Source organism: Benincasa hispida, chromosome 2, assembly GCF_009727055.1.
Source record: "Benincasa hispida cultivar B227 chromosome 2, ASM972705v1, whole genome shotgun sequence".
Taxonomy (NCBI): domain Eukaryota; kingdom Viridiplantae; phylum Streptophyta; class Magnoliopsida; order Cucurbitales; family Cucurbitaceae; genus Benincasa; species Benincasa hispida.
The window spans coordinates 23,283,346-23,308,882 of record NC_052350.1 but is presented as its reverse complement, the minus strand read 5'-3'; the positions used below and the strand labels follow the sequence as shown (position 1 = coordinate 23,308,882).

At 33.6% G+C, this 25,537-nt stretch overlaps 3 protein-coding genes across 6 annotated transcripts; 1 reads left to right on the top strand and 2 right to left on the bottom strand.

The window, feature by feature from the left end:
- Positions 1 to 493: 493 nt before the first annotated feature.
- LOC120071282 (acyl-protein thioesterase 2) lies at positions 494 to 7,393 on the top strand. Its single transcript, XM_039023469.1, has 10 exons — positions 494 to 762; positions 1,378 to 1,456; positions 2,119 to 2,233; positions 5,416 to 5,452; positions 5,647 to 5,716; positions 5,949 to 6,053; positions 6,212 to 6,362; positions 6,453 to 6,535; positions 6,888 to 6,981; positions 7,089 to 7,393. Exons 2-10 carry the CDS (start codon positions 1,426 to 1,428, stop codon positions 7,159 to 7,161), a joined length of 759 nt encoding a protein of 252 aa, XP_038879397.1. The 5' UTR covers positions 494 to 762; positions 1,378 to 1,425; the 3' UTR covers positions 7,162 to 7,393.
- Positions 7,394 to 9,593: 2,200 nt separating this feature from the next.
- LOC120072357 (deSI-like protein At4g17486) lies at positions 9,594 to 12,405 on the bottom strand. Of its 3 annotated transcripts, none has more exons than XM_039024838.1 (4): positions 11,860 to 12,399; positions 10,787 to 11,074; positions 10,168 to 10,248; positions 9,594 to 10,022 (listed from the first exon to the last, which is right to left on the bottom strand). In XM_039024838.1, the coding sequence occupies exons 1-4, from the start codon at positions 12,011 to 12,013 to the stop codon at positions 9,883 to 9,885; spliced, it is 663 nt and encodes a 220-aa protein (XP_038880766.1). In that variant the 5' UTR covers positions 12,014 to 12,399; the 3' UTR covers positions 9,594 to 9,882. The 3 variants fall into 3 exon arrangements, with proteins under 3 accessions (XP_038880766.1, XP_038880768.1, XP_038880769.1); XM_039024840.1 differs by having other exon boundaries at positions 10,787 to 11,177; positions 11,860 to 11,996; XM_039024841.1 differs by having other exon boundaries at positions 9,947 to 10,087; positions 11,860 to 12,405.
- A 2,351-nt stretch (positions 12,406 to 14,756) lies between these two features.
- On the bottom strand, positions 14,757 to 17,941 carry LOC120071415. Of its 2 annotated transcripts, none has more exons than XM_039023690.1 (2): positions 17,778 to 17,941; positions 14,757 to 16,151 (listed from the first exon to the last, which is right to left on the bottom strand). In XM_039023690.1, exon 2 carries the CDS (start codon positions 16,139 to 16,141, stop codon positions 15,119 to 15,121), a length of 1,023 nt encoding a protein of 340 aa, XP_038879618.1. In that variant the 5' UTR covers positions 16,142 to 16,151; positions 17,778 to 17,941; the 3' UTR covers positions 14,757 to 15,118. The 2 variants fall into 2 exon arrangements, with proteins under 2 accessions (XP_038879618.1, XP_038879617.1); XM_039023689.1 differs by having other exon boundaries at positions 14,757 to 16,216; positions 17,778 to 17,940.
- Between the last annotated feature and the right edge of the window lie 7,596 nt (positions 17,942 to 25,537).

Sequence of the window (25,537 nt, the reverse complement as noted above, 5' to 3'; positions counted from 1 at the left end):
AAAATTGGTAGGATGTTAGTGTAATCGAGTTGTACAAGGCTTAAAACAATGGATAAATTAGACCAAAGTTTTTAACTAAATCTCATTGATCTATTTTGCTTAAGATTGATCGAGAAAAACTAGTCGAACGAATTTTAAAAAGTGTACTAATTTTAAAAAGTTAAAATTTGAAGGACTGTTTCTAACTATTTTCCAAAACGTTCGGGTTGTAACTTAGTAAGGCCAAGATGTGAAGAAGTCAGAAATGCATTGAAACAATTATTTGTTTTTCTTGAGAAAAAAATTGGAAATTAAGTGGCATGAATGGATAGGATATACCTACGTCAGGTGGCGAAGATTGTGGTGCGGCTTGGAGAAGATAGTAGAAATGTCAACTGAAGGGAGAAGGGTTAGCACGTAGGCATTGGGGGCCCGATAGCCAAAAGTAAGACTCATTTTTATAGCAAATTCAAGTATATCTTGACACCAATTATCATAATTAAAATTCCTCCATGGTTGAATCATTCATCGAAGATATAAAAAATTCAACCTTTTCCTAAGTTTGGGAGTACCCACCAGCGCTGCAACTATGGCAAATTAAACACAACAGGTGCGGACCGGGCAGGGCGGGGACACAAACACACACACCCCTCCAAAGAAAACTGTGTGTGTGTGAGAGAGAGAGAAACAATCAATACAGCGAGCGACAACAACAAGAAGAACAAGATAAAGCCATAAACACACCCACTTCAAACCCCTCTCTCCGGCTCTTCCCCCACCCAGGTTCACCTTCTCTCTCAAATCCTTAATACCCTTTTTTATTTTTGCCTCTAGATTCATTGTTTCTTCATGGGTCATTGATGTTTTCCTTGTTTTGATTTGTTTTTCTTTTAGTTTTTGAAATGGAATACTTGATGTGATCGGTTTTTTTTTTTTTTTTTTTTTCCTGAATGTTTTGTCATTTGGGTTGTTGGATTTCTTTTGGGGGATGGGATGGTTTGGTGATGGTGAGAAGTTTTTGAATCTTGGGTAGTGTTCTGTTGGTGGGGGTGTTAAAGTGTTGTGGTTTGTTTGTGGGATTTTTTGGCTGTAGTCATAGGGAAAATATGTTGTAATCTTGTGGGGGTTGGTTTGAAATATATGTATTTTTGTGGTCTCTCTCATTCTTCATTCTTTCTTCCATGGAGGTTTGAAAGGGGACTGAATCCTGGAAATTTTAGTCAAAAAGATTGAAATGAATTGCGTCCTTGCATTGTTTTTAACGAGGTTTGTTATTGGATGTTGTTTTGACGAGATTTCGTCCTTGGATGATTGTTAATTCTGCAAGTTTCTCGAAATAATTTCAGCAGTGCGTAGGTGGCTTATTGTGATTTGTTTTTTTTTTTTTACCCCCAGCAGGATCAATTCATAGTCGGTAGTGGTTCACTTGGCTTTTGTATTGCAAATATGAGTTTTGCTGGCTCTTCCGTTGCTGCTGGTTAGTGTACTTGTCCCTCAGCATTCTCCTGTCTGCTAGTTTTTTCCTTTGATTTTAAGGTGTTATATTCTATTGCATATCTCATTTTTGGATTCATCTCCTTTTCCATCCTTAGAGCCCTTAAACATTACTGTTTTATTCAAGAAATGATACTGTTTTTCTGTTTGTGAGAGTAGCTCTGGATGGTTCCAATTTTATCGGATGTCCCCAAACGAAGAGTTATGTGGAGACTTTCGCTTTTTGCTGGAGGAGTTCCCGACGACCTTTTCTTTTCACAGGATAAGGGGAGAGTTTTGTGCCAGGCTTGTTGTTTTGCTATTTTTTGGGGAATGTGGGTTGAGTGGAATGACAGATCTTTTAGAGGTGTTGAGCAGTCGTTACTCTTTAGAGGAGCTGTAGGAGAGAGGTTTATTGTGTCTTTATGGGCGTTTACTATTCATTCTTTTGGATTGGAGACCTTTCCTATAGTTGAAGTCTTCTCTGGTGGTTTCTCTTTTTATTACTTTTTTGCGGGCTTCTATATTCTTTCATTTTTCTCAACGAAAACTTGGGGTTTTAAAAGAAATCATGGGAGTAGCTAGGTTCTATGTTGGCTTCACTTTAAAATATATATTATTTTGTGGAAGTTGAGCTATCTTACTTGAGCACATTGTCACTTTCAGGTGGTAGAGCTGCCAAAAAGGCAATCGAGTTTGGTAAAACCTACGTAGTGAGGCCCAAGGGAAAACACCAAGCTACCGTTGTCTGGCTTCATGGTCTTGGTGATAATGGCTCGAGGTTCTCTTCTTTTCTATCTGTTCTTTTCATCTTCTCTTAATTTTTTTGCATATAGCATCAATTCATTTCCCTAGTTTATCTGCATGCGGATCATTCAATTAGTCATTTTTATAGTATTTCAGTTACCTAATTTTCATGTATTGATGTTTCATCACTTCTTGTCTTGGTCTTCAGTGACAAATTTTCTTCAGAAACTATAATATTCGACCTTCTCTCCCTGTTGTTTTTGAAGCTAGACCGATTGTTTGAACTTCCCCATTCTGCATTAACTGTACAAGAAATGGGAAAATATTGATTTTATTCATGTGTCCACTGACCTTCTGCATTTGCTAGCTCCACTTACCTTGTCAGTTTGTCTACTCTTTCTCGAGCTTCCTCTCAGGATTTTCTGATTGATTTTGATGAAGTTGATTATACAATTTGTTTTGTGGTTTTCTGATTGGTGGTTGAAGTCTTCCACAAAAAAAAGAAAAAAAAAAAGAAAAAAAGAAAAAACAGAGAATTTATTAGGAAACAGTTCGATTGATAGGATGGAACTTTTCAAAAAGAAATGAAGTCCCATTCAATGGAGTTACAAAAGATGCCTCTAATTGGATATAAGAGTGTTATGACTAGTTGAAAAAGAAGAAACATGTTTACACTAATAAAAAAACTCAAAAGTTAAAGATAAATGACATTTGCAATCAGCCTTTCTTTTTCTTGGAATATTCTATCACTTCATTCCCAAAAGTAGGCTCTGAAAATGTTAAACCAAATAATCCTTTCCTCAGCTGTGAAGAGGTGATCTATAAGGATGAGAGACAGCCATTCAATACGGTCCACTGGGTTAGTAACCGACCAATTAAAAGCGCTGAAAAAGGTTGGCCAAATCCTTCTGGACACAGTGCAGTGGATAAAAAGATGGAGAAAGGCTAAACCACAGAAAATGTCTCTGTAATCGATCTTGGGTGTTCAAACAAGCATGGCTGTGCTCCCACATCAGAAATTTCTCCTTTTTTGGGTAGAAATTCTTCTAATTGGATATAAAAGCGTTTAGACTATAGTTGCAATGCAAAAAAGATAAGGTCTTTTGCAATAAGTGAAGTTCTAAGTTTGTGTCTTTCGAGCAAAAGAAGGCTTTTAGATCTGCAGGAGTGTGGAGAGTTTCTTGACCTTATTCTTTTTGTTGGGTCTAGTTGGAGCTCTTTAGGTGAAAATGTTTCTAATTACTTTCCTTTCATCATTAATACTAACTGGAGGCATTTTTTATAACCTCTTGGCTATGGTTTGGATTGTTAACAACCAATCAATCCAACAATTTAAGCTGATGGTTATGGTAAATTTAATATTATATCAATATTTTAACATTTTTTCTCACTTGTGGGCTTGAAAGTTTGTTCAGTCCAATAAGTGATTCAATATTAATTGGGGAGAAAATGACTTTACCGGGGTTCTTACTTAAGACTTCCTACTTTGATACCATGTCAAACACTAACTAACCTAAAAGTTTAAGCCAATGACTATGGTAAATTTAATATCATATCAACACTCTAACATGGGTCATGCTGTGACCCCCCACTCTTAAGCTTTTTCTAATTTTGTGTTTCCAATGCAAAGATTGTTTCCTCCGGTACAAAATCCTAGACCCCTTCTAAAGAAATTGAATTTCCATTGTCTTCTCTGATTTAGTTACTGTGATATGACAAGTGTTCAGTTGTTAGGAGAACAGACCTTTTAAAGTGTTCCATATCCTATTTCTTTCCAAGTCGCCTAGATGTTGTACAATACGCTCTCTGGGTTGGAGTCACAGGGAAGGGGGAGGGATCATCTTTCATTGTTCATCAGCAATTATTTATGTACACACTCCAAGATTTTATCTACCAGGACTTATTTTGGCCACAAATCCATGCAGATTTTTTGTCACTTGTAGAAATTGGTGAATGTTGTGATTGAGTTGTTTTCTTAGTTGGAAGTATTATTATCGTCGAAGTGGCTTCATACTCAGACCTTTCTCCACATATCAAAGTTAACCTTGTGAAACTTTTAATATAAGGCTGTATTTATTTTATCTTTTCACCTTTTTTTGGTATGATTCATGAGAGTGCTAAGGATACTTCTCCTGGTAGAATTTTAATGGATAAATTATAAAAAATGCCCACGAACTTTGTACTTTGTGTTAGAAATACCACCGAACTTCCAAAAGTTTCAAAAATACCCTTATACTTTCAAAAATAATTAAAAAAATACTCTTACCATTAGTTTTGGATGGAAACTGTTAATTTTTTTTTCAAAAATACTCATGAACTTTCAAAAGTTGCATCGATACTCCGAATCTTTCAAAAAAGTAAAAAATAAAAATAAATAAATAAAAATGCTCCTATCATTAGTATAGTGATCAATTTGTTTAAAGTTTTCTTGAGTTCGAAAAGAACTAATGTTTAAACAAATTATATAGATATCCTCACTTTTTTCATATAGGTACTCTCATTTTTCTCCTCTTTGACCAATTCTTACATCATTTTTCTCAGCAACCAAATATAAACCAGAACTTTAAGCCAAAACATAAAATCTCACAAAGTTCCAAAGTCAAAATCTTTCCTTAAAACTTACCAAAACGATAAATAGCCAAATACAAAAAAGACGTATTTGAGTATTAATACTCATTCAACTACTAACATACAATCTTATTGAAACATTTAAGTCCTAAAGTCTCATGTTGCTTCCATTATTCTCATTTTTCTTGTAGTCTATATATACCTCAATTGAAGTGAACAATTTTTTTTTGAAAAAGAAAATAATAAATAAATGTCAAATAGTTAAAAAAGGGGACTAGGAGGGAATTGAAGAAGAGAGGGGAGAAAGAAGAAAGAGAATAAAGAAGTAAGAGAGTATTATCGATTTCTGTTCATAAGGGTATTTTCTAAGTTTAAAGGTATTTTTGAAACTTTTGAAAATTCAAGTGTATTTTTGACACAAATTACAAAGTTTAGAGGTATTTTCTATAGTTTAGACATTTTTAATTCAAACTTTTAACTGACAGTCTGACACATGTCCACATCAACATCATCCTTAGGATGTAAGACCTTCTAAGAATATAATGTGAAACATGACATAATACTCCCCCCCCCCCCCTTTTTAATAATACCTCACCATTTTATTCAGTAGAATGTCATGTTTAGAAATGTTTCGATTTTGTTTGACAGCTGGTCGCAACTATTGGAGACGCTTCCCTTACCAAATGTAAGAATATGAAGCTTATCAAAGTATTTAGAAGCATCTATTTAAAATTTATTCTAGAATTTATACTTAGTCACTTTTCTTTTTGCAATTCTTCTCTAATGATTAAGAGGCAAAAACTAGATGGAAAAATCTATTGCTGGAAGATGAAATCGTTTATTTAGTGTCATTGTATAAACTTAGAGTTTCTGATGCAGATTAAATGGATATGTCCAACTGCGCCTACTCGACCAATAGCTTTATTTGGTGGCTTTCCATCCACTGCATGTAAGCTTACTGAAATCCCTTTTTCTTTGATTATATAAGATCACTCAAACCAAGACCTCTATGCTGCAAAGTCAAATTGTTATTTATGTATTTTACAATAACAAGGGCATCAAGAATGTTATCCCTCCTATGTATGAAGCAAAAGCTTTATTGAAAGAGGCAAAACTCACTTGGACAAACATATATTACAGTGTGAAACGAAAGTTACAGTGAGATATTCTTATTAAACCAGGGTTTGATGTGGAAGATCTTTCAGAAGATGGTCCAGATGATTTAGAGGGTTTGGATGCTTCAGCCGCACATGTTGCATATTTGTTATCAACAGAGCCAGCTGACAGTATGTTTCTCTTGCAATTTATGTCCTATCATTGATCCAACGCTTTCTTTAAATTGGAGTTTCAATAGCATTTTTGAATGATTAGACCACTTTAACGCCTATTCCTTTTGCCTTTGCCACTGATTGTTGGCATAATTCTGCTGTGATATTTTCTACAGTTAAGCTTGGTGTAGGAGGGTTCAGTATGGGAGCAGCTACTGCGCTTTACTCGGCAACCTGCCACGCAGTGGGAAAATATGGGAACGGAAATCCTTATCCAGCCAATCTGAGTGCAGTTGTTGGGCTTAGTGGCTGGCTTCCATGTTCAAAGTTGGCTCTTAGTTTTGTCATATGGACAGCCTTTGATTCTTTTACAATCAATATGAAGTTTCATTTAACAAGTTATTATGGTGATTCCAGGACTTTGAAAACCAAGATGGAAGAGAAGAACGCCAATAATAGTGGAGTGGGATCCTTGCCTATTTTGCTATGCCATGGAAAAGGTACTTATAAATTTATAATTGTTCAGCAGAATATGGTTATTTTTCTTACAGATTCTCTGTTCTGTGCTTGGGCTGAATTGATTTCAGCTTGTTGTGTTGACCTTATGGTTTATATTTTCTTCTTAATTGTGGTTAATATGGTCTAAGAAGGGATACACTTTGCTCTAATCTAACATAAAAAGATGGGTGTCATTGTTTAATTGCATTCGAGCAAAGGAGGAATTAAAGTTTGAGAAAATGGTTCTCTCATAACTGTCTATGAACTTCCAAGTCTCAGCTAAATTGCACATTGCACAACTTAGGCTTTAAGATGTTGGATTCTGATAATGGTTTGGTGTGAAACTCATTGCAGTTGATGATGTGGTTCTCTATAAATTTGGAGAGAAATCTTCAGAGGCATTACATTCATGTGGATTTAAAGACGTTACATTCAAATCCTACAGTGGGTATGTTACGAGAGGCTGTAAAGTTCTCGAACTTGTGTGTGTTTCCTTTCTGAATTGAAGAACTAAGTTTTGCAACTGTTTGATATCGACTCATGTTTTGTTTGCAGAGTTGGCCACTATACAGTCCCTGAAGAGATGGATGAGGTCTGTGCCTGGTTAACTTCAAAGTTGGGGCTATAGAGGGAGGGGAAGCTCTTCAAATTGCACAATTTTTAACCTTGCTGTTTAGACATTCTTTTGACCTACAGTTGATTGGGAACAAATTTGGTGTGATATTATTCTTCCTTTTGGACCTTATATTTGATATGGTTCTGACACCAAGATTGAAACCTTTTGACGAATTGGAAAGATACTCTGACATGAAATTTGGATAACCTAATCATACACTTGATTGTTACTATTTACAACATCATTCCCTCTATGTTTTGCTTGATTTTGTCATTTTGATATTCCCCCTAACAGATTTGTCTAGAAATTGGATTTTGTCATTTTGATATTCCCCCCAACAGATTTGTCTAGAAATTGAAATTTCTGTATTGGAAATCAAAATGATACTTGATATCTCGGAGTACACTATATCTACCTTGAAAATATAAAGGGGTGTTTAGCTCACTAACTTTAAATATTGGTAGAGTTGAGTTGGTATATTTTATCAATTCATCCCAACTCTCCCTTCCCATGTTTTAATTGGCTCTACCCATCGGCCACTGTCACACCAAAAATTAACTCCGGGTTTCGACAACCACCTCCGATGACCAACTTTGGGCTTCGACAACCACCCCCGATGACAACTCTGGTAACCAATTCTAGGTTTCGACAACTACCTCCGATGACAATTTCAATGACGAAATTCGGACTTCGACAACAAGCTCCGATGATAATTTTGACAACCAACTCTGAGCTCTGACAACCTTCGCACGGTCAACTCTAACAATCAATTTTGGCCTTCGAAAACCACCTCTAGTGACCCAACTTCGACGACTAATTGGCTCCGACAACAAACTTCGATGACAAACTCTGACAACCACCTTCATAGGCTTCAACAACTACTTTTGACTACAAACTCCGATGAAAATCACCTTCGATGATCACCTTTGAGCGAGCAACTCTGATGATCAACTCGAGACTTCGACACCACCTTCGATGACAAACTCCAACAACCAACTCTAATACCACCTTCATGTGACTAATTTTGGGTTTCGACAGTCACCTTCGACTACAATCTCCAATGAAATTCATCTTCGATGATCAACTTCGACGACCACTTTCGCCTGACCAACCTAGGGATTCGAAAACCACCTCTAACTACAAATTCCAGCAAAAATTATTTTCGATAATCAACTTTGACAACTACTTCTGACTACTATGACTGATAACTGTTAAAATATGTTGTAGTGTTAATTATATAAAAAAATATTATTTTGTCTATGTTAAGTGCAATATTTATACGTAATGAATTCACATATCAAATGAGTGTTAAAAAATATTTAGACAAAAATTATGTATGTATTTGAAAAGTATGTAACATAAAAAAAAAAACCTCAAATGAAAAAAAAAATCCTAAATTTTTTCAGCAAGAATTAGTGAAAAATAAAAATTTGTTTATCAATAATCCTTCAAATTTAGAGAAAATGAAAGTGAAACTGTTGAAGAAATGTGGTGACATTCCATTGGTTATTACAATGATGAGAGAGATTTAATTAAAAAATTCATGACGTAGTAAAAATATGCAATAGGAATAAGAAGAAAAAGAAGATAATGAAATTCATGGAGAAAAATTAGCTAGAGTCAAAAGTTTTGATTTCATTCTAGTTTCTCATTTTATTTAACCATATTTCTATCAGGAATGTAATGAGTTAATTGTTGTTCATTGTCCAACAAAGAAAGAAAGAGAGAAAATTTTAAAAATTAAAAAAAAATAAATTATCATCCATATTTTATTTTAAACAAAGATGGGTAGAATTATTGAATAAAAAAATTCTAAATAAAAATAGTAATCATAATAACATATTATTTAGAGTTTAAAAAATTGTTTCAGATATCTAGACATGCAAACACAGACATATGAAACCAAATAACTCTACATCCCAAATAGACAAACTCCACAAGACGTATGAACTCCAAACATCCTATCTCAACTCAACGTCCCAAATAGCCCCTAAGAAACTTTTTATCAAAACCATTCTGATATGTTTGTTTTTTTTTTTAATAGGTGATATTATTATACAACAAAGGGATCTCACAGTCCGAGATCAAGGTATCAAAGCAACAAAACACAAACAAAGATAGGACAACAAAACCACAAACAAAGGCAACAAGATAAGACCAGAACAAAGTCAAAACATAAACGCATAAACCCCCAAACAACCAGGGAGAAGACCAAAGAAAAGAAAACAAAACCCCACAACTAGGGACAACAACAAAACAAAAAGCAACGATAAGTTTAAAAATAAGAAAAACATCCGTAAACACACTAGATAAGACCATGAAGATCAACCCGCTAGCGAACCGTAGAGACCATAAGGTGAAAAATCATTTTGACATGTTTGCATCGGTGAATTCTTCGCTAATTAATGTTGTGGCATAATATCATACCAAACAAACAATGTTGTGATATAATTATGATATTCAAACTCAATATTGTAGAATTGTTTTGCAAATTGAGACAATAGTGTCATCATTTCTAAGGATATGGAAATAAAACAACATACAAATTGATCTCTATACTTTCCTGGGTCAATTAAAGCTTGAAAGTATCAACATCTACATAACAAAAACATTCTATTTCCAAACGTTTAATACAAAGAAGCGAAACAGATTTTACTTTTGCAATGGAGACAAGATCATAGAGCGCATGGGATGAGATTTGTAAGCAATAGAAGAGACTGACTGCCTACTCCTTCAGTTGTGAGATTCTTTGACAAAAGCAACGTCAGTAATTCCAGGTGATAGTGTCAGCAGCCGCCTCTCTTCATCGTCATCGACTTCTGCCAAGACTTGCCGAGTGTTGAGTGACAAAGACTCGGAGGTGCATTCTTCCTCTGGAGGAAACAAACCCCAAATGGTAATGCTAATAACAGCATACTTCGTTGGATTCAAGTTTTAACTACATACGTATTTGATCAGACAGCACGTTTGAAATCCATTCAAGGAAAGCAAAAACATTTCGAGTAAAAGACCACAAACCTGAGTATTCGTGGAACTCGGGCAATTGTTTGACAGTAGTTACTTGAAGACTCTCAGGAAGCAAACAACTGCACAAAGCACCTGAAGTTTTCACCAGAAGAATAAGTTAGCAGAATTCACTTTTACACGAGCAAATGAATGCAGAGGCCTAGCTCGATATCTAATTGGCGACATCCATTCCCATCAAACGTGCTTAAGTAAAGGTTATAAGAGTAAACAAACATAATTCATTTTTATATTTCAATCATAATAAAGACTGAAAATGCATCGATGGAGTGTAACAAACCATTATCATAACAAAGAGGTACATATCATATTTGCCATTTTTTAAAAAAAAATATTTGGAAGGCAAATCAATTCAACCAGAGTTGTCGACATCTTCTTTAAGCAGAAAGTACACAAGTAATGCAGTTTTTATACAAGATGTCAGATGAATGTATAAAGAAGTGGCTCTTTTAGAAATGGAGGTCTTCCTCCACATTTCACTGGCTTCAACATAATGGATGGCGATATGTTATATGACAATGACAAGGAGTTTAACTAAAAGATGAATGCAAAGAAAGCGAACAATGGTCTGCTAGATAAAGACCAATGACCACTCAATCAAGAAAACTGTTACCCATTCGAGCAAGCCGATTAACCCATCCAGGTATCCTTTTCCCAGTCAATCTGCATGAGACATCATCCGTGAAATGATTACAGTTCTTGGAAATAAGATGATATGTATCTCCATGATATTCAGAAGCAATAGTTTCAATAAACGTTCTGAATTCAGAGGGGGGCATATCAAAATGTCCCAACGTGACAGAACATCTGTATATAAAACCCGGACAGCTCTTTGGTTCTACTTCAAAAACTCCACTAGCGGGGAAGTCGTGAGCTCCGAACCCATACTCTTTGCCATGGACTGTGTGCAACATGGAAGACATTTGAATGGATTCACACGTTAGGTTCACAAGAGCACGATAACACTGAACAAAAAATTCTGAGCTCATAATCTAGAATTTTCTCTGCAAACAGGTACCAATCCAGTTTCAGCTTTAATCTTAAATAACAATGTAACAACTTAACAACATATGAAGATCATACCAAAAAATCTCTCTTATCTCTGAATCCCTCTCTCACACACACACAGAAATCAAGTGGTTTTATTCTCCCCACAAAGACATTATCACTCAAATATTCAATGCTAACAAGAGAAGAAAAAGATCCAAAACAGTCAGAAGATCAAACAAAAGCTTGTGCTCAGCCTGAAAATAACCCACATTATGAAGCTTCAATTTGCTAACCCTGAAGGTTCAGATATGTCAATGACAACTACACAAAAGGATTTTGCTACACCTCATTGGACGCAAATCAAGCTATCTTTATACGAATGTATCATATATCCACAATCAGCTTCAGATCAACCAATCCAGACAATGGAAGATCTTCAAAGTTAATTTCAATCCAAGACATTAACCAACAGGTGCCTAAGTCCAATCTTCTCATATTCCCGTGCTAAACTTTCGATTAAGTTCCACTCTAAACCAAATAATTAAAATAATTCCAAAAGAAAAGGAACAGTTTCACCAATCTTTCTTCAGAGACATTTTAACAAACATAAAGGGTGCACAAAATACCAAACAAAATCAGGAAGATAACAAAAAAGGGGATGGAGGGCAAAAGCGGATGTGGAAATCAGTAAATCACCTTCAATACCCGAATGGAAAATCCCAAAACCAAACCAATAAGAATAATTGTTGGCAGGGGTGAGATCATAAACGTTTAACACCACCTGGGTCTCGTACTTCTTGTTCCAATCTTCACTTTCGGGGGTCGTTTTCGAGGTACTCTCTGCTCCCATCTTCAAAAAATTTTATCGCTGCAACAATATCTTTTCCTGAATGATCCCAAATGGATCTAAATTTGAAAATCTAGAAAGAAAAAAAAGATCTTTTTACTTTAAATTTTCCTTCCCCTTTTCCTTCTCTGCCCATTGGAGAAAAAAACATGAATCAAAGAAAAGAGATTGATCTCCGGCGAGAAGGGGAAAAAGAAAAAGATTAGGAATTTCGAAAATTTATCATAAACAAAAACATGAATCAATTAAAAAATTTTTTTAAGAAAAAGTGGCAATGGGAATTAGGATAAACGGAAAGGTGGGCTCCCAAACGTTCCATCTGGAGCCCTCCCCAAATATGGCTACCATCTTTGAACTCAAAATACTGCCTTTTTAAAATCTCATTCTATCTTAAAAAAAGAAAAGAAAAGAAAAAACTCTAATTCTATTGAAGGATAGAATGTTTTTAAGGTCTCAATAATACTCGTCTTTTTTATTGGAAAAAAAAAATCTACAAAAAAAAAAAAATAACTTTATTTTTAAGATTTTTTAATATACTTTTTTAAAATTACCTATTACTTGATATTTTTTTTTATAAAAAAAAAAAAAAACAAAAAAAAAAAAAAAAAATCATTTCATGGAGTTGCTTTAAAACAAACCATCATGGATTAGCCTAGTGATAGTGGAAGAGACCATGGGTTCAATTCATGATAGTCACTTTATCTAGGATTTAATATCCTATAGGTTTCAGATTAGTCGAGGTGCGCATAAGTTAGTCCGAACACTCACAAATATTAAAAAAAAATGAAGTTACTTTGAAACATCTAGAGGAACTCGACACATATCTTAACCAAGAGAGTTGAGGTATGTTCAGGTTAGTAGGACTCCGTTTTCTTATATTATATATATTGAAGAGATGCCAAAAACACGGAGAGAAACTCGAGACTCTATCTTGTTCAAGAGCGAGCAAATGTTTTATCCAGTTGAGTTATGTTTAGGTTAGCAAAACTTCATTCTTTGCATTATATTATTGTAGAGATTATTGTAGAGATGTCAAAGTCAGAATAAAGGTTAGTAAAACTTCATTCTTTTACATTATATATATCGTAAAGATGTCAAAGTGAGAATAACTCAAATGATATAAGTATATGTCAGTGACCAAAAGACCTAGGAATCGAATCCTAAAGATATAATTTTCTAAATTGGGTTATTACTAAATTTTGGTCTGAGAAATATGAGTAAAAGTTGAGTTATAATTTGCCCAAGACCAAAGATGATGAGGAGATAAGTGAATAAGTAGAGATTACAGAAGTGCTGGATTTCAAGATGTGCTTCAAATGGCATTGGGTATTTGTGGCTATGATAGAAAATAGAAATGACCTTCAATTTGGTGAAATTTTGTTGGGAAGAAGTAGGACCATGTATCTTTAAATTGAGAGCTTCTTTCCTATTAATAAATAATGGAGTGGACAAGCCCTAATTGCCCAAAATAATTGTTATTGTGATTTCTGCAATTTATTAAAGCTGTTAGATGGGTAAGACATGATTTGTTTATAGGCATGTGACACTCCTTGATTGGTGGGTAGGAAATAACTTTAAACATAATGTCAAGATTGTCCCATCCTCTGGAAAAAGAAAAGCATAATTCAAACACAAACTTATGAGATTATCGTTAATTTGAGATTAGAAAGTCGAACCTGTATTTGATATATAGGATTATTTATTTCAAACTATGTACTTGGTAATCTCACAGATAACTTATGAAATATATCTTTTATACATGTGAAAAATCTCTAAAAGAATATTCATCACACTATTTTTATGATATGTAATATGTGTTAATAATCAATAGATTTGTGGTTTGAATCCCTCATCTCTATCACATTTACAAAAGAAAAAAACATAACTGAGAAATTGGTTAGAAAGAGTTTATCATTATTTACAAATTTCAAATTTGAGACAAGTAGATTTACATAGAAAAATATATTCCCAAAGATAATGGTTACGTGCAACCTAATCTCATGCTCTCCTTACCTTTACATAGTAATAATAAAATTTTAAAAAATCATTTAAAAAATTGATATATGGCGGCTTTTCACTGGATGTTATTTGGACTGCACAAGAGATAGGTACAGTTCAAGCTGCACCCAATTTTTTTCTACTCAAAATTCACAATTTCAAGCTAAACCAAACCAAACCTATATAAGTTAAACGCCACATAAAAGAACCTGATATAAACCTATCACAAACTCTAGGAAGATCCTTTGCCAAGGTCTGAGATGCATGTCAGAAGAGAATCATATGCCAGAGAAAATTTGGAAGTGCCTCTCAAGCTAGTTTTAAGGTGCATAGAAATTATAGCATAAACATAGCACAGACTATTGGTTCTCATGGGACTGAAAAATGTATTAATACTTAAGTAAGCAATCAAGTAATTGTTCCAGTGGCATAGTCCTTGTTCTGAGAGATCCTTTTCCCAGTTGATTTTCACGATTTTAAAAGCATATTGTCAAAATCCGATTAAAGTTTATCTTGCTTCACTTTCATACACCTTAGAGGCAAATTTGGCTACTTGATTGCATTCACATAGCCTAAAGTTGTAATGTGAATTATGTTTGATATTCGAGTTTACTTATTCAATCATACCAAGCTAGTAGTTTAGCAGTAATGATAGAAACTCTTTTTGTGTTTGTTTCTTTGAGGTTGAATATTCATTTGGCTGGCATAGAAGACGGATGGTCCAAGAGCTTTTGATTGAATTTATCACTTCCCCTGAGAAATCAAAGTAATTTTTATTGAAAGTTGAATATATATATATATAGAGAGAGAGAGAAACTAAGTTGAAACTGCAGCAACATATGTAGAGTACGAGAGCTGCCAAATAAAGACATTAAATGACTCGAGGTTCAGTAAATTACAAGATTCGAACCAGAATCGATCCAGAATCAATGGAACACATGACAAAAGGCAGTAAGGAATAGCCTCCATCTTTCTTTCCGTCTGGGAGAATAAAAGGGCAACAGAAGCAGTAACCAATTGCTATCTGGTGCCACACACAGATTGAGCAAACCTGTTTACCCAACCATCCTCAGAGCATGAGAATCAAAACAAAAGCACATACATTAAGTATCAAGGTGTATTATCTGGAGTTGTCTGTCGCAGTACGCGCTCATGGTGCCTCAACGGGCCTGATCCGTCATCTGATGAATCATTATCATCATCTCTGGAAGATGAACCTATTTCTCCATCGTAACTCTCACCCCACAGTCTGGTTGTTCTCCTCCTAAAACTTGGTTGGCCTCTAGCTCTAGATACATTAGACCAACTGCTGCTCCTTCTACTGGATTCAGGTCTAAAAACTCGAATAAGGAAAAAAACTGTGAGCCAACCCCCATCATCAATGGGCAAAATACTATCATCAACCCTATCCTCTCCAAATGATGATTGTAGTGTGCTCAAAAGGTCTCCCAGGTCCCTTTGCCGCTCAAGTCGTCTCCAATTATGCTGCCGTTCGGGGTCTACTTCTGATGGACGCACAAGAGGATGCTCCTTCCTTGCATGCTTCCGAAGATCTGTATAGGTTCCACTGAAGCTACATGTCTCACAGGAACAACTTCTTGATTTTGCATTCATGAACTGACGAGCATGCTCATCAACGACCCACTTTTTTATCTTCCCACGGCACAAAGGGCATACCAGCTTTGGCTGCATCTGATTCTCACAAGATGAAGGGTGCACATCAAGTTCAATCCCCTCACTTTGTCCATCTGGCGTATCATCAACCACGGGCTCAGATTCCAATGTTGGTGAAGAGTTTACTGTTGGGAGCTCCACGTCTGCCTGCACTGGAATCACTGTTGAAGTTTCTGAAAACAACTTGCAGAATTGATCTAGGCAATTTGAGTGGCGACGACTAGTATCACACATGTAAGGACGGCAACCCTTTTCATGGGATGAACATATGAGAAGAACTGCATTATGAGGATGTTCCATGCAGACAGGGCATCTAACTTCTTCCCACTCTCTCAAATTATCCTCACCTCCCAAGGGCAGTTTAGGTGAAGATCGTCTAGAACGACTGGAGCTGCAACTGAATGGAGATGCTCTATACCTATCATGAGATGCAGAACGATCTCTTCTCTCCTTTGGCATGATGAGTCTTCTAAAATAGAAAAAGAGCTCTAAAGTGCTGAGCAATACTAACCAGGCAATAGCAGGAAAAAAAACCTGTAAGAGATCAATTCTAACTTCAGAAACTACATCCTATTTCCATAATACTAAATAAGATGTGGTATATACGTTTGTACCCATATTCTGTGTTGTGTTATCATATGATTAAAATCCCGGTACAGGAAATTTGGCCGAGGGCATAAAAAAAGGGAGCCCCCAATTATGCCATTAAATGACTAGGATCATTACTTCTTAAAGTAAAACCAAGAGATTAGAATGACAACACAAAAAAAAATAAATTATAAAATTGGAAAGAAAAAAGACATTGATAAAGCAGATTGCACAAGAACAAGTAGCATAGGAACAAAAGCTACAATCTAGCAGTCTTTCATTTGTAGCAGACATGCTGTTCACTGTAAATCAAGAAAACGACTCTTTCCAAAACATGAGAAAAACATGGAACAGCAACTTAATAGAGTTGGCTGAAAATAACAAAACGTACTCAACAAAATTCCACATAGAAGACTACATCAATAAAAGTTGTTCTCTCATCTCACTCAATTAAATAATACAATATTGTATTTCAATACATGAATTCATTATCTTGCAAATTTTCCTGGAGATACCAAGGATGCAGGCTCTTAGCAACTACAATTGCAGTATCCGGCAAAAAAATTGATTATGAATGTACGGCTTGTTGTATTATTTAGACACCGCTTGATAACCATTTCGTTTTAAATTTTTTATTTTTGAAAATTAAGTCTATTTCTACCAATTTTTTACAACGATTTGTATCTTTCTTAAGTACAACGATTGAATTCTTGCCCAATTCCAAAAACAAAAATAAGTTTTTAGAAGTTTCAGTTTGTAGTTTTCAAAATTTGACTTGGTTTCTTAAACCATTTGTAAAAAGTAGATAACAAAGGAAGAAATTTATTGGTGAAAGTAGTGTGGGTTTAATTTTCAAAAACCAAAAACCAAAAACCAAATAGTTACCCTACGGAGGCTTAATTTTATATGGCACACACAATCCAGAAATGGATGAAACTGAAACCAAATCCTATATAACTGCAGAGGTAAATGATTTAGATCTCCATTTCTTCCTTCCCATATCCCACAACATTTGAAAATTAAAAATAAATAAATAATTCTAAACACCACGAGACTAGTGCAATTGAAACCATGAAATCAATCCTATAAGCAAGCTACATGTTCATATCTTTCAATACCACCATCCATGTTCTCAGTGATTACAACAAGAATAGACAGTTGGTTGCAAGTAATATTTTGAACAAAGCGTTTCTCATTTCCAGAACGAAAAGTCGATTATAAACTCAAAAGAAAATAAATATCAAAACACCAGAGCAACCAAGCCTATACACAATCCAATAACCATCCCCAGCCAAACCATGAGCTCAACATATATGCAATTTCACAACCACAAGTCCCCTAAAGCTCGTCTAAAGTCCACTTAAACCGTCAAACCCCCCAAACCCACAAATTGAAAGGGGGAAAAGGGTCATCGGGGACAAAAGCGAAGGGAAATGAATCGATTGTGGAAAGATCGGTGAGAGCTGAAGAATCAAGAATCGGGGAGAGGGTAAGAGCAGAGAATTACCAAAGAGAAAACGGATTAAAGAAATGGAATCCTGAGAAGTTGTCAGTGAAGAGATAATAATCTTATCGATTCGGGTACAAGGAAGGAAGACGATGATGAATTCTCAGACAATGGAAGCTCGATCTAGGGCAGCTTCAGCAACAGCGAGAAAGAAGGGGCAGAGAAATTCCCAGGGCTATATATAAACAAATCGCTGCTTACATGGAATCGACGTGGATGTTCCGAGTTCGCTAATGAATAAATTTTACCTTAATTTTATATTTTTTTTGGCCAAATTACCAATTTAGCCATGGTATCTGTCTACTTGGTTTATAAAATTTTAAAAATATTCGATAGTTCTTTACATATATATGGTGCATTTTGTTTGTATGGTAAGATAAATCAAAATAGGTATAAATATAGCAAAAATTTATCGTCTATCTACCATATACTTTCTATTATTTTTAAACATTTTTAATAATTTTATCATTTTAAATTATTTTTCTTTTCTTATTTATTTTTTTTAAATTATTTTAGTTTATTTATTTTTAACTATGATGATAGTAACATACTAACATACATCCAAATATACCTATTTTAAATTCACTTACTAAACAAAAGTTTATGATTTTATTAGGTATAAAATATTTATATGTAATAAATCAGCTTATTTAAGAAAAATAATTACATTCAAGAATGTATTTAGCACAAAATTAGAATTAAAAAAATGGTGTACGGACCTCATAAACTTAAAAATTAAATACTGAGCTTGCAATTTAACTTTTCGCTTTATTTATTTATTTTTGAGGAACTTATCACTCTCTATATAAAAAGTTGGTCAATTTTTTTTTTCTTTTTTTTTTCAAATAGGAATAAATTCGACATGTATTGACTATTTTAATCTAAGGTATTAAATGGTAGAATAATAAAAAAAAATTAAAAGTATTAAATTGTTGCGAGATACTTTTAGATATCCATAAATTTTGACATGACATATGGGTAAATCAACATTTTCATTATATCATAAAAAAGTCGATAAAACATAAAATAAATATAGCAAAATATTATTAATATACAAAATTAAGAATTCTAACTCATTTTAAAATGTTTATTTGTTAAGTTTTATGATTTTTTTCAAATATAAAAAATAAACTAACTTATTTATAAATATAATAAAATGTTACCGTCTATCAATAATAAACAATGATAGACTAGACATCTAATATTTTTAAAAAAAAAATCAACAATTTTATCATTTAAAATAATTAAAAATATTAGAAAACATCTACATTTTACTGACATTGCTATATTTTAAGCCTTACTTTACAAAACAGTGATTCGAGTTATGGTAATATTTTTTATTCATACTATTTACAAACTGGCGTTTAAAAAAAAGCAATTAAACTTTGTATTAAATTTTGTATTGACGCAATAGTTTTTATTTTGTTCTTTTATAATTCTACAACATAAGTGTGGACTTTAATATCCATGGCATTGGTATAATGATATACTTCTTTTAATTTAAAATATAGAAGTTGGGGTAACTTTGGACCAGAAGACGTAATCAATTTTTACAAACTGTCCAATCAAGAAGAAAATAGGGAAATTCAAGGGAAAAAAAAAGTGCACCTTATGACTCAACTAGGTATATAGAAAGTAAGGAGTTGGAATCAAGCCCAAACCGACTTACTTGCCCTCCTCCCATTGATGAATGGAGTATACTTTGACCTATTTGGGTCTTGAGAGGAGGATAGTTTTGGTAAGAAATCCAAACCTCAACCAAGGGTGAAGTTGAGCCTGAGTTCGAGCCTCCAAATAAATTTGATAAACTAGACAAAGCATGCCTTTACCCATTTAATCTAAGAATACCTAATATGACTCAAAAGCCATGATGTGGACGTCCTAGGTCAGAATTTCACTATAAATACATTGATATGACCGTAGAAGTAAGATCATTCTAATACTTAATTTTAATACTTAAACTCTCTACTTGCTATAGAGTTATTTTATTATATATATTTTTTTTACTTAAGCATTGTAGCTTATATGACAAACACGACACCAAGGTCTAGATCTTTCTATTTTTCAAGTTATGTTCTTCCCTACATTACGAATTTACAGTTGCTATGACATGAAGGTTCAATGCATTTTTCCCCATCTAGATTTTGACACAACAATATCGTTACAATCATCTTCAAAGTCTTTTCATTTAAATTATTTTAAAATCGAAAATGAAAATTCACTATTGATTTGAAAAATGAAAAAGCAAAAATTAATGGTCAATATTATTGGCCAAATCATAATAATTTTATAACTTTTACAATTAATTGTGAAAATTCGTACATATCTAAAATGTCATGTGAATTTGTAATATTATCCAATTTATGACTTGTTTCGTAACTATTTAATTTTTGAAAATGAAGCTTATACTTACTCTTTTTATCTCTATTTTTTTTAATCTATTTTTACCAATTTTTTCAAAATCAAACTAAAATTTAAAAACTATAAAAATAGTATTTAATTTTATCTTTTAGAATTTGGCCAAAAATACCATTCTTATACTTAAATAAGATGTTAACCAAGAAATTCAAACAGAGTCTTGATTATTACCAATATTTGTGCATTTGATTAATAGATTGTTAAAATTCCTACATTTTTGAGTTGGCTACGGCTTGTAATTCTTTTTTTTTCCTTTTTGAAAAGTGTGGTTTTTAGTATTAAAGAGTTTGATTATAGAATTTAGTGGGTGAAGGGCCTGTTATGAATAAAATAAAATTTTGCCGCCTTCAAATTTCAGAAAAGTACGGCGACTTTTGAACGCGCTGAAGTTGGCGCTTGTTGAAGACGCGCGCTCCGGCAGTGAAGAGAGGAGATCCGCTGACTCGCTGGAAGAGCTGCTTTTGGATTCTTTATGATCCCTTTGACTTTGACCAACTTCCCGATTCACCTAAACTGTTATTAACTAATATAATATCATTTTTTTCTTGAAAGAAAAACTAATTATTTACCCGAAAATTAAAAAAAAATTAGGTCAAAGTTCTATATTGAAATTTAACGTCGATATATATATATATCTTAGGAGATTCATGTCACGATAGACACAATTTTAATCATGAACTTTTAAATTTAAGTCTATATATAGTTTTTGAACTTTAAAAAATTTCTAATAGGTACTCAAATTCTTATTTTTTGTCTATTAAATTCTCAAAATATCAATTTTGCATCCAATACATCTCTTATATATTCAAAATGTTAAACATTAAGACCCCGTTTGATAACCATTGCATTTTTTGTTTTTAGCTTTTGAAAATTTGACCTATTTCTTCCTCATTTCTTACAATGATTTGCATATTTGTTGAATTCATAGCCAAATTTCAAAAACAAAAACAAAATTTTAAAAGCTGACCCCATTTGACCATTTTGTTTTCACTTCCAAATTTCTTCATTTGTTATTTATTTTTTTACCAATGATTTAAAAAACTAAGCCAAATCTTGAGAACTACAAAAAGTAGTTTTCAAAATGTTGTTTTTGTTCTTGAAATTTGGTTAAAAATTCAACCATTGTACTTAAGAAAAATGTAAATCATTTTAAGAAATGTAGATGAAATAGACCTAATTTTCAAAACCAAATGGTTGTCAAAGGGCCTAAGTTTCACTATTTTCTATCACTCTTTAAATGAAATTTAAACTTTCACTTATGAATATCAATTTTGCATTGAATAGTCTCTTACATATTCAAAATGTTATCTTAGACATTAAATTTAAATATATAATATTTTAAAAATCAATGGATATATTAACTAAAATTTGAAACATTTAAGATTTAATTAGTAACAAAAATAATAAATTTTTAATTTAATGAAACGGTTAATTTTTAATATTTAGATTTATTAAATTTAAAATAAAAGTTTATACGTTTATTAGACATTTTTAAATGACTCACTAGATTTAAAATTAGAAATTCAATAATTTATTAATCACAGTTTTCAAAACGTGTAACTAAACTTATAATTTGACTTTCGTATAAATATATAACTTTAATGTACTAATATATGGTATTTAAATTAAATAATATTAATTAAAAATTACTACTTCACATAAATATATATATATATAAAAATAAACTAAGATATTTATAGTTTTTTTTTTTCAAAAAAAGGACCAAGTATTTTTTAAAGCTATTGGGTGAAAATTTTAATATAGATGTTGAATAATTAGAAATATGTATTAGCAGTATGGAAATTTAAAAAAAAATATATATATATATATGTTGACCAACGAAGTAGTAAAAGTAAAAAAGGAGAATGAAGAATCTGAATAGATTATTAGAAACGTATGGACCACTACAGGAGATAGAAGGGGTGATGACTTTTGCTTAAAGGCTAGTGCCTGTCTAGAAAATCTTGCTCAATGGAATAGAAATAGGGTGAATGGGTCGATCGGAGGTGCTGTTAAACAAAAAGAAAGGGATAATTCAGGAAAAAGCCGAGAGGGAATTAGAGCATTTGGATGAGGAAGAAATGTACTGAAAACAACGGTCAGGTGAGGACTGGTTAAAATAGGAAGATAGGAACACTAAATGGTTTCATACACGGACTTCGCATCACAGGAAAATCAACAAGATTCATAGATTGCAATCTCAGGATGGCTCTTGTGTGGAAAATGAGAAGGAGATGGCCGAAATGGCCACTCGGTTCTTTGAAAATCTTTGCAAGTCTTTTAACCATCATGCGGAAAGTGTCACTAAAATTTTAAATGTCATCCCTCAGACAATCTCGAATGAGACCAATGCTAATCTTGTCAAACCTTTTTTTGCCGTTGAAATTGAGGCTATTGTGAAAAGTATGCACCTTCCAAAGCGCTTGGTCCTGACGGATTAAACGCCATGTTCTTTCTGCGTTATTGAGAGGTGGTTGGGGATGCGACAAGGTTGTGCCTCAATATCTTGAATGACGAGGATCGACTGAAGAATCTTAATTATACCTCAATTGTGCTCATCCCTAAGGACAGTAATCCTTCCTTGATGTCGGATTTTCGCCCCATTAGTCTTTGCAACGTTGTCTATAAAATTGTGGCTAAAGTTTTGGCAAATCAATTGAAAGAGGTACTGGATCTTATTATTTCCTCTTCGTAGTCTGATTTTGTCCCTGGGAGGCTCACATGGATAATGCTCTTATTGGATCCGAATGTGGTAGTCGATGAATAACAAGCGGTCTGGTAAAACTGGGGTCGTTGCCCTTAAATTAGATATGAGTAAAGCGTACGATCGGGTGTAGTGGGGGTTTCTTCATCAAGTAATGGGGGAACATGTGGATTCAGTGGATTATGCATTGTGCTGAATCTGTTACTTTCACTGTCCTCATCAGCAATAACGACTATAGCAATTCAAACGGTCTCGTGGCTGAGGTATGGGGTATTGGGTTGATGCCCTAAATCTCGTAGGGTCCTCTAGTTTGTAAACATTGTTGAACAAACTTTGATGTATTTAATAAAAAATTTTATATTTTATTCATTGTTTATAAAATATATGATATTTTAGTTGCATTAACCACAAACCAATAAACTAACATCCAAGGATTGTTGGGATTGATGTCTTAATTCTCCCGGTGGTCTCGTAGTTTGTAAACATTTGATACACATTGTTATTAATAAAATAAAAAAATACATGTTATTTTATTGCATTTACTCATATCCAATAAACTAAGATCTATGGTTATTTTATGTAACTTAAGCATGTATGTAAGACATACAAGTGGATCATGCCTTAAGTAATAATCTAAATGGTTTGTAGTATAAGGATAAAGGAGGGATACCTTATTTTGGTCTGTACTTACGAGCAATTTGTGAAGGGACACTATTAATTGGTTATATGGACACATAAATATATCTGTAGTGAGAAGAGTGCAGCTGCCGGTCTTTAGTGGAGTGTCCGATAGTTAATGGATAGTGGATCTCGTGACTAAAGAGTTTAGTCAGTTATTCACGTACTGTTGGAGTTTCAAGCTATAGGTCCATGAGGTCCCTTGGTAGCTCAATGGGTTCAAGTTGAGAATCGGATTTTGGGTTAGTTTGAAATGTTCAAATTAACAAGAGAAATATAATTATATGTGATATAATTGGTGTGATGTATTAGATACATTAATTGGAGAAATTAATATAAATATGATTTATATTAAGTATCATAAAATAGAAAAACAACTATGATTTATATGTTTCATATGATGAAATATTAAAACTATAGGTTATAAATATAATATGATAAGTTGGTTATCATATTTATTTATAATATGTTAATTATATGATAACTATTTTTTTTCCTCTAATAACCGTTTGAGTGGGAGGTTATTGGTGAAGGATCTCAAAACGAGAATTTCATGAGCAGGTTTAGATCGCTCCGATTTTCACAGTGACCAAAATATAAACGATATACATTCTAAATTAACAGTTATGCATAATAAAACTCAACAACAACATGCTCAGTATACAATAAAGCATAGAGAAGAGGTTCATTACCAGAGGAAGACGGTCTTCGAATATATGAACCCACAGCAGCAGAAGAACTCCACCGATCTACCAGCACCCCGGCGAGTCTCTCGTTTGATACTGCACGATCCGAACGTACACGAACAAGGAGCCGGGGACAACACCACCAATAGGGAGACCCAGGTATCCTCGATGTCAAAAACCCAGAGAGTGGGCTCTAGTGAGTTTGGTAGAAGACGGAGGAGAAGAAATCGTGTAGATGCGCACACGAGAAGAACTTTGCTATCGTATAGCGGGGACGCTTATTGTATAGTAAAACTACACGATCGTTTAGGAAACTGGTACATGATCGTTTAGGGAATGCGCGAGTTAGATGATCGTTTAAACGATTGAGAATCTATCGTATAGGCTTTCAACAATCAGTCTTTCACGATTTCTTTTGGGTGCGGGCTTTCTTTTTGCACGAATGAATTGCCCAAAAATTGAAAACGATTTTCAACTTGTATCCCGCCGGTTACCTTAACCCTCGCGGCCCACGTTCCCACTTACAAACGTGAAAATGGGTTAATTATTAAATAATTAATCAATTAATTTATTTAATAAATATAATCATATTATATTTATATCTTATAGTTTGATATCATATATCTACTATAGTATTTTTCCTATACTTGATATAAATCATATTTATATCTAATTTCTTCCAAAATATTGTATCTCATACATTTAGCCAATTATATCATATATAATTAACCATTCTAATTATATCATACATAATTGTACTTCCTCTTGTTAATTTGAACATTTCAAATTAACCCAAACACTGGTTCTCGACTTTATCCAAGCTACCTAGGTGATCTAATGGACCTGTGGCTCGAAGCTTCAACGGTACGTGAATAGCTGACTAAACTCTTTAGCCACGAGATTCACCATCCGTTAACTATTAGTGATTCCACTAAAGACCAATAGCTGAACTCTTCTTACCACAGATATATTTCTGTGTCCATTGGATATAACCAATCATGAGTACGATGACCCTTCACAGATGCTCGTAAGTACAGCTGGACCAATTTACCATTTTGCCCCTGTAGTTACATCTCACTCCTTAAGTACCACTGATTCCTCTAATGAACAATACAACATAGTCCAACTATGTGTGAACACCTCTTAGGTTATGAGAAGGTGTGTGGCGCTACATCGTTCAAGCCCTGAAATTAACCCTTAAAGGAGCCATCTATCTACTTACCCCTGCCTCAGGGAAGGAGTGAATTCTTTCTTGTGTAGCTGAGTTTCCAGCT